The 10,108-nt window shown below is 40.0% G+C and overlaps 1 protein-coding gene across 1 annotated transcript; it reads right to left on the minus strand.

The window, feature by feature from the left end:
- Positions 1–8,224: 8,224 nt before the first annotated feature.
- On the minus strand, positions 8,225–9,728 carry LOC138437351 (N-acylneuraminate-9-phosphatase). Its single transcript, XM_069584500.1, has 2 exons — positions 9,605–9,728; positions 8,225–9,563 (listed from the first exon to the last, which is right to left on the minus strand). Exons 1-2 carry the CDS (start codon positions 9,690–9,692, stop codon positions 8,905–8,907), a joined length of 747 nt encoding a protein of 248 aa, XP_069440601.1. The 5' UTR covers positions 9,693–9,728; the 3' UTR covers positions 8,225–8,904.
- Between the last annotated feature and the right edge of the window lie 380 nt (positions 9,729–10,108).

Raw genomic sequence — 10,108 nt, forward strand, 5'->3', positions numbered from 1 at the left:
CCGAACTCATTTCCTCTTCTAGGCCTTTGTATTTGCTGTTCTCTCCAACAGGGATCCTCTTACCTCAGCTGGCCAAATCTGGCCAAATTTGGATATCAACTCAAATATTACTTCCATCGAGGGGTCTTCTGTGACTGCTCAACCTAAACTTGCCCCAAAGTCATGCTCAATCACTCCATCCTAAATAGCATCATCACTGCCCTGACAAATGATAACTATCAGGAGTCATCTGCTCTTTCATTTATTCTTTTCTTGTTTGTCACCCACCTATATGTGTTGTTCAATACCATAGCCTCATGCTGCTCTGTAAATTTCAATAAATTAAAATTTAGAAAGATTTGAAAATTCAGTACCTCATTTGCACCAACCACATTTCAAAGACTGAAATCACCTGCAGCTACTGGTTTACACTTTTCATCATAGGAGACTGAAATGCAAAATTAGGAAGTTAAGAGATACCTGAAGTAAATAGGCTAGTTTGGCCTTGGAGTACAAAATGAAGTAGGGCAAAGGCTAATAGAGTTTTGCCAAGAGAACGCAACTGGTCATAGCAAACACCCTCTTCCAACAACACAAGAGAAGACTCCACACATGGACATCACCAGATGGTCAATACCAAAATCAGATTGATTATATTCTTTGCAGCTGAAGATGGAGAAGCTCTATACAGTCAGCAAAGACAATACTGGGAGCTGACTGTGGCTCAGATCATGAACTTTTTATTGCAAAATTCAGACTTAAATTGAAGAAAGTAGGGAAAACCACTAGACCCTTCAGGTATGACCTAAGTCAAATCCCTTACAATTATACAGTGAAAGCGACAAATAGATTCAAGGGATTAGATCTGACAGACAGAGTGCCTGAAGAACTATGGACGGAGGTTCATAACATTGTACAAGAGCTGGTGATCAAAACCATCCCCAAGAAAAAAATGCAAAAAGAGCAAAATGGTTGCCTGAGGAGGACTTAAAGTAGCTGAGAAAAGAAGAGAAGCAAAGGGAAGAAGAGAAAAGCAAAGATATGTCCATCTCAATGCAGAGTTCCAAAGAATAGCAAAGAGAGATACAAGAGTCTTTTTAAGTGAACAATGCAAAGAAATAGAGGAAAACAATAGAACGGGAAAGACCATAGGTCTCTTCAAGAAAATTAGAGATACCAAAGTAATATTTCATGCAAAGACAGGCACAATAAAGGACAGAAATGGTATAGACCTAAAGGAAGCAGAAGATACTAAAAAGAGGTTGCAAGAACACACAGAAGAATTATACAAAAAATATCTTAATGACCCAGATAACTACAAAGGTGTGATCACTCACCTAAAGCCAGACATCCTGGAGTGTGAAGTCAAGTGGACCTTAGGAAGCATCACCACAACAAGGTTAGTGGAGGTGATGGAATTCTAGTTATTTAAAATCCTAAAAGAAGCTACTGTGAAAGTGCTGCACTCAATATACCAGTAAATTTGGAAAACTCTGCAGTGGCCACAGGACTGGAAAAGGTCAGTTTTCATTCCAAATCCAAAGAAAGGCAATGCCAAATAATGTTCAAACTACTGCACAATTGCCCTCATTCCACATGCTTGCAAGGTAATGCACAAAATTATTCAAGCTAGGCTTCAACAGTATGTGAACCAAGAACTTACAGATGTACAAGCTGCATTTTGAAAAAGCAGAGGAACCAGAGATCAAATTGCCAACATTCATTGGATCATCAAAAAAGGAAGAGAGTTCCAGAAAAATATCTACTTCTGTTTCATTGACTATGCTAAAGTATTTGATTGTGTGGATCACAGCAAACCGTGAGAAATTGTTCAAGAGATGGAAATACCAGACCACCTTAACTGCCTCCTGCAAAACCTGCATGCAGGTCAAGAAGCAACAGCTAGAACTGGACATAGAACAATGGACTGGTTCCAAATAGGGAAAGGAGTACATCAAGGCTGTATATTGTCACCCTGCTTATATAACTTATATTCACAGTACATCATGAGAAATGCCCTGCTGGATGAAGCACAAGCTGGAATCAAGATTGCCGGGAGAAATATCAATAAACTCAGATATGCAGAGGACACCACCCTTATGGCAGAAAGCAAAGAGGAACTAAGGAGCCTCTTGATGAAGGTGAAAGAGGAGAGTAAAAAAAGCTGGCTTAAAATTCAACATTCAGAAAATGAAGATCATGGCATCTGGTACAATTACTTCATAGCAAATAGATAAGGGAAAAGTGGAAACAGTGACAGAGCTTATTTTCTTGGAGTCAATATCACTGCAGATGGTGACTGCAGCCATGAAATTAAAAGACGCTTATTCCTGGAAGAAAAGCTATGACCAACCTAGAAGGGTATTAAAAAACAGAGACATTACTTTGCTGACAAATCTTTTTATAGTGAAAGCTATGGTTTTTCCAGTAATCTGTGGATGTGAGAGCTGGATGATGAAAAAGGCTGAGAGCCAAAGAATTGATGACTTTGAACTGTGGTGCTGGAGAAGACTCTTGAGAGTCCCTTGGACAGCAAGGAGATCAAACCAGTCAATCCTAAAGGAAATCAACCCTGACTATTCATTGGAAGGACTGATGCTGAAGTTAAATATCCAATACTTTGGCCATCTGATGCTAAAAGCCAACTCATCGGAAAATACTCTGATGTTGGGAAAGATTGAAGGCAAGAGGAGAATGGGACAACAGAGGGTGAGATGGTTGGATGGCATCACCAACTCAATGGACATGAGTTTGAGTAAACTCCAGGAGTTGGTGATGGACAGGGAGGCCTGGCATGCTGCTCTCCATAGGATCACAAAGAGTCGGGCATGACTGAGTGACTGAACAAATACAATACAAATACCGCATTGGGCAAGACAGCTATAGAACATTTCCATCATTGAAGAAAATACAAATGGACAGCTCATCTCTGGAAGGAAAGTTCCATGTTATCAATTCTTATATAACCCAAGAGCCTAGAACGTCTTCTAAACTGTAGGCTATATTGAGGATTGGAATATTCAGTAGTTAATGATCAGTATGAGTTTGTGAAATAGAGTAGAAAATAACAAAGCATATAACATTAAACCTAAGAAGAGTAAGGATCTCTGCAGGAAATTTTATTTTGCATAAATTACACAATTATGCATAAATTACACATTATGCATAAATTACAAAATTACATATTACATAAATACATATTATACATGTATTCCTAGACAACATTATATTTCATGTTGTATGTCACAGTCCAAAAAAAACCTTGTACATAGTGATTATAATATGAAAAAAAGTGTAAATGTTAGTAGCTCAGTTGTGTCTGACTCTTTGCAACCACATGGACTGTAGCCCACCAGGCTCTTCTGTTCATGGAATTCTCCAAGCAAGAATGGAGTGGGTAGCCATTCCTTACTCCAGGGGATCTAGTGTGGACTTATTTTTTGTTGAATCAATCAACCAATAAAATGTTTTATAGTCTACCTGATTCCTCTGACTCCCGACTCACACCCCTTGATGAGGGAATTACTATACTTATTTTAAAGTTGAGAAAAATGGAGGTTATGAGAGTTAAACAACTTGCCCAGAAGACAAAATTTAAAAGGGTTGGAAATTCAGTGTCAAATCTGTATCTGGCTGGCTCTACATCCCATGATCTTAAGCATGGATGTGACTGGCTCCTGCAACAGGAGATGAGATGAGGAGTTTTCAGAGGACTGGGAGGAAATCTGGCGTTGGAGGATGAGCAAAGGAGGAAGAGTCTGAAAAAGAGGAGCCTCCTGAAGGAGAGGGAGGCTTTCGGAATCGAGGGAGTGGTGGAAGCTACAAAAGGGTCCGAATTTCAAGGAAAATGGAGCCTGAAAATTATAGTCAAGTTAGCCGTGAGGAGGTTGTTAAAGACCTTAGCAAAAATGATTTCAGTGAAGTGACTGGGAACCTATCCCTGAAGGCCGAAGGGGAAAGGGGAGGTGGACGTACACTTCCGCTGTAAGGGAAGAAAGACTCTGCAGTAGGAGGCAGTCACTACTGATTTATTTTCAAAATAGAACGTTCTGAGCATGATAATATATTGATGAGAAGGGAGAGGTTGACATAAACAGTTCCTGAGCTGATGGAAGGAGACGAAATCCAGGAAAGAGATGAAGAGATGGCCCTGAATAACGGGAGGACCGCCCTCTCTAGTTTAAGAGGAGGAAAGGGAGGTTGAGAAATGGGTCCGGACAAACTAGAAGCAGGAGGCTGCCGCAACTTCTCCCCAATGGTTTCTTTTCTCTGGGAAGCAGGAGACATCTTGTGCTATGAATAGAAAGCAAGAAAAAAAAATGTGGAAAGGGTATTTTCTTAAATTTATTTTTATTGAAGTATAGTTGCTTTACATGTTGATTTCTGCTGTACAAGAGTGATTCTGTTACATTAGTGCATATACATACATATATGCACATTCTTTTCATATTCTTTCCCATTATGTTTATCACAGGATGTTGGATGTAGTTCCCTGTGTAGGACCGTATTGTTTATCCATCCTATATATAATAGTTTGCATCTGCTAATCCCAAATTCCCAACCTATTGCTCCCCTTGGAAACCACAAGTCTGTTTTCTGTCTGTGAATCTGTTTCTGTTTCATAGATAAATTCATCTGTGTCATAGTTTACATTCCACATATAAGTGATATCATATGATATTTGTCTTTCTCTGGAAAAGATTTTTTTAATAAAAATTTTTTATTTTTTAAAATTTTTAATTTATTTTTACATGTTTATAGTAGCAGGCTTCCCTCATAGCTCAGTTGGTAAAGAATCCTCCTGCAATGCAGGAGACCCTGGTTCCATCCCTGGGTCAGGAAGATCCCCTGGAGAAGGGAAAGGCTACCCACTCCAGTATTCTGGACTGGAGAATTCCATGGACTATATAGTCCGCAGGGTTGCAAAGATTCAGACAGGACTCAGTGACTTTGATCTACATTGTTAGTTTCTGCTGTACAGCAAAGTGAGTCAGCTATATGTTTGCATACACCCCCTCTGTTTTGGATTTCCTTCATTTAGGTCACAGAGGATTGAGTACAGTTCCTGCGCTATACAGTACAGTGTATCACGAGTGTATATATGTCAAGCCCAACCTCCCAATATCCTTTCCCCACTGGTATCCGTATGTTTGTTCTCTTTGCCTGTGTCTCTATTTCTGCTTTGCAAATAAGATCATCTATACCATTTTTCTAGATTCCACACATACGCATTAATTTATAATATTTGTTTTTCTCTTTCTGACTAACTTCACTCTGTATGGTAATCTCTAGGCCCATCTACGTCTTAGCAACTGGTAGAATTCCATTCCTTTTCATGATGAGCAATATTCGATGGTGTCTATGTACCACATCTTCTTTATCCATTCTTCTGTCGACTGACATTTAGGTTACCTCCATGTCCTGGCTATTGTAAATAGTGCTGCAATGAAATTGGGGTGCATATATCTTTTTGAATTATGGTTTTGTCTGGGTATATGGGGCTTCCCTGATGGCTCAGGGGGTAAAGAATTCACCTGTAATGCAGGAGGTGCAGGAGATGCTGGTTCAAGCCCTGCATCATGAAGATTCCCTGGGGGAGGAAATGGCAACCCACTCCAGTATTCCTGCCTGGAAAATGCTATGGACAGAGGAACCTGGTAAGTTGCAGTCCATGGGGTCACAAAGAGTCAGACATGACTAACTAAACTGAGCACTGGTTATATTCCCAGGAGTGGGATGATATGCCCCAGGAGTGGGGTGATATGGTAGTTCTATTTTTAGTTTTTTTAAAGAACTTCCATACTTTTAAAGAACCTCCCTAGTGGCTGTGTCCATTTACATTCCCACAAACAGTGTAAGAGGGTTCCCTGGAAAGGGTAATTTTTATTGTATATTGGAGTGTAGTTTATTAACAACATTGTGTTAATCTCAGGTGTACAGCAGAGGGATTTGATTATACATATACATGGATCTATTCTTTGGAAAGAGCATTTTTTTTAAAAAAACAAGGCTTTATCTACATTTACATGTGCATAAACCCTCAGAACCCTGTTCCTAGTTCTCCTAAGTGAGAAAGCAAAAATTTCCCTTCATCACAGTACCCTGAAGGAGTTAGAACTACAAAATGTTGAGAGAAAGGTACTCTAATCAGCTGACATGGACTACACAGCTGACCTGGAAAGTAGGAATGGGGGGCAGCATGCCCGGACCCCATGGAAGTTGCATCCCATGAACTTCAAGTGACACCAGTCAGCAAGCATCCTGGAAATGCCTGGATAATCTTGGACTTTAATTGAGCGTTTAAGACGTCGGACTTTAGCGTAAGAACCTGACCTCATTCCTCCTGTGAAAACTAAAAGCTGAAAGAAACAAACCTCCAATAGAGAGCAGAAGAAAAATACAATCAATGTGACCATTGCTTAACTAAACTTGTACCCATTTTGCACCCTCCTTTTTGTTTTACGTGTTCATTGAAAGTTTCCAATCTTCCACTTGTAGGTGCCTAAAAGGCTGTTACTATACAAGGTTTGCTTAAAGTTTGAGAAACAAGCCCTCTGTGTTACAAAAACTCAGTTTGCTCTATCTCCTGAGTTGGGAAAAAACTTTTCTTGCCTACCCTGTGTTTCTTTCCTGTCTGTCTCCTTTACTGCTCACACTGCACCCTTCACTTCTGGCCACCAAGTATGGTGGGGGGGCTGGGGGGGGGGGAGGTTCTACTCACACCAAGCAGTTCTCCATGGCACCAGCTGGGTGTCCTACAGCCTAATTCTGACTGTGTCTACCTGGAGAGGAGGTCCAATCCCACATGCTAAGAGCTCAGTCCCAGCAGACTGTCCCGCACCTGAGAGGGCTAGAGCAAACTCCGATTGTCACCTGTGCTTCAACCAATAGGCTCCCACAACCCCCTCAACTGGCTTGAATAATTTGCTCAAATGGCTTGCAGAATTCAGGAAAACAGTTTACTGCACGGACTGGTTTATTGCAAAAGGATATGATAAAAGATATAATGAACATCCAGATGGAAGAGATGCCTAGAGTGAGGTAAATGGGAAGGGATGTGGAACTCCTGTGCCCTCTCTGAGGGTACTGTTCTCCCCACACTTCCACCTGTTCACCCACCTGGAAGGTCTCCAAATCCCTTAATTTTGGAATTTTTTTTTTTTTTTGCTAGAAATAAACCTGTTGTGATTTTATTTGCAAAAGTAAACAAATACAAAGCAAACAATAGAGGCTTCCTCATGTAGGCACAATCAATTCTTAACTCCAGTTCCTGCCCCTCTCCTCTCTTTGGCAGATGGGGGAAGGGTTGAAAAATTCTAAGCTGCTAATCATAGTTTGGTCTTTCTGGTGGTCAGCCCCATCCTATCACTTAGGAATTTATAAGAATTTTAGGAGCCCTGTGTAGGGATGTAATGAAAGACCAAATTTTAGAACACAAGATGCTCCTAATACTTTAATGACTTAGGAAATTACAAGGGTTTTAGGAGCTCTGTGCCAGGAACTGGGGGCAGAGACCAAGAAATACATTTTCTATTTTCTCATACCCTAAAAATCTTATGTAGTGTTGTCCTAAATCATATTTTAAAAATCAAATTTAAAAACATCCACCATCACTATGTAAGGATGAACTAGAAATACAAAATTATTGAAAGGATTTTCATTTCCAGTGGTAACAGCGGCCCTTGCTATTTCTCTAAAATGTTCGTTCCACTTACACCACTATCCGCATAGCCTCTCACCTGACTCCCTCTCTTCCGGTGAATCAATATTCTCCTCATCACATAACACTCTTAGCAGTTCCGCTGCAGATCCCCCATGTCTTTATTTGCAAACACAATGACAATAAAACAGCATACTACCTTGTGTGTCCAGGGCCCAGTGTAGCTCTACAAGGCAGGGTCACATCTTCCATGCTGTAGCCGCACCCTGCTTTGCCCAGGGCCGCCCAAAGCAAAAAGCTTAGTAAACATACAAAAGATTTTCACGGGCACCCAGGGAGAAAGTTGAATTTGTACATTACACCACATACCCACACAAAATCCAGATGTATCAAAATTTACATGAGAAAAATGAAACCAGAAAAGAACTAAGAGGGGAAAAAACAGGAGAATGTCTTAAAAATCTCAAAGTAGAGAGGAACTTTTTAGATTTTTCCATAAAACCCAGAAACCGCAAAAGTAGTGATTGATAGATTCAGCCAAATAAAATTTCTAAAATTTTACATAAATGTTTTTTTTTATTTTTTTTATTTTTATTTATTTATTTTTTTTTTGAGTTTAACAGCTTTTTTACTGGAAGAATTTATTGGTCACATACACACCATAGGAAATCTATCCCCTCCCCCCACAAAAAGGTAAGGCAGAAAAATTAGATTCATAAGAGAAGTATACATTCAAAGTAGGCAAAAATATGGTGCATGTTTTTAAAACAGAAAAATATGAAAATAATTTCACTATGAAATGCTTTGATTGGCATGTAACTTGGTACTTACTTCATATCAACCAGATCCAACTGCTCTAATATATCTCTATTATATATGTTTCAGAATAGCTATTTTTTTTAATCTATTTTTAAGCCAAAGCATAAAATCTGTATTTGTGCTTCCATGAACAAATCATCTTCCTTGGTATCTTCAGAGATCCAAGATGCTAACAGATTAATAAAATAAATTTTTTTTTTTAATCTCAAGCCACAGATGAACAAATATACTTCTTCAAAGTTTCCTGGATGACACTGCTAAAAGTAACTTGTATTAATGTACTCTGGATTTTCAGATATAAATACCAGTCAATGGTTGGTTGGCCATTACATGACAGCTGTAATTATCCTTAGAACTGGGTCACAGTATAGAGAATGCCTTAACTTTTCTTAGCTGGAACCCTGTAATTTGACCCTAAAATTCGTAAGTATACCGTTTTCTGTGCTTTAAGTGGACACACTGACTTTGCAGTCTATGCTGTGTAAGAGGGCAGGTAACTCTAGCACAGAAGAAACGATATAATGTGGTGTGGGGGATGACTTCAGGGGCACCATCCCATTTTTATTTATCCAGACTGTTGCCTTCAGCCCTGCATTGAGGCCTCCTTGTATATCGGTTTCCAGCGTGTCACCAACCATCACACAGTCCCCAGGCTGTACCCCGAGGAGGTCACAAGAGTAATAAAATATGGAAGGGGCCGGTTTCTCCTCCTTCTGCTCTCCACCCACAACAATAGCGTCAAAATAGGACTGACAAGCACAAGCCTCAATCTTCTCCCGCTGGGTCTGCCGTTCTCCGTTTGTCAGTAAGAGAAGGCGGACCTCCTTCCGAAGTTCAGTGAGCATGGCTTTGACCTCTTCGGCCAGTGTCATGTGCTGTAAACGTGTAGATTTCCACAGGAAATAACATTCTTCAGCTAATTTCCTATTGGCTGCACCGCCTTTGGTTTCCTGGATTGCTTCTTCCCAGTGTGAAGTCCTGAGGTCAGTAATGCACGTATTAGAAGGATGAAAGCATTCCTTGCTGAGTTTAACTTGAACTTTGTTGCAGATGATTTCAGCCTCTTCTTTGTAATGGTATTTTGATTGTAAGAGCTTTATCACCTGTAATGCAGGAGACCAAGGTTCCATTCCTGGGTCATCCCCTCCAACATGCCCTTCCGACTCGCGCTGGCCGTGTCGATGAGCGTGTTGTCCAGGTCGAAAAAGACCGCCCGCACTCGTCTCAGCCCCATACCGCCGCCGCCAGCGCGACGCGCAAAGTAGCCGCCGCCGCCGCCACTACATAAATGTTTTAAAATATCTTAAAATACCATGAGCAAGAGCAAAAGAAACTTTGCTTTACATCACAGACTAAGAGCTGATTTCCTCCATGCATAAGGAACTCTTTTTTTTTTTTTTTTTTTGAACTCTTAAAAGTCAATTAGAAGAAAAAATTTAAAGGGCAAAGTATGGGAACAGATAGTCCATGGAAAAGGATAAACAAATGATTTAGGTGTATGAAAAGATGCATTGTACCATTAATGATAAAAGATACAAATTTAAGGTACAATGAGAGACCAGCATTCAGCAATCAGATTGGCAGAGATCAAAATATTTGAAAATATTATGCTGGCAAGTATTTATGGAAACAGACACATTCATTCCTGAG

This window comes from Ovis canadensis, chromosome 3, assembly GCF_042477335.2.
Source record: "Ovis canadensis isolate MfBH-ARS-UI-01 breed Bighorn chromosome 3, ARS-UI_OviCan_v2, whole genome shotgun sequence".
Taxonomy (NCBI): Eukaryota; Metazoa; Chordata; class Mammalia; order Artiodactyla; family Bovidae; genus Ovis; species Ovis canadensis.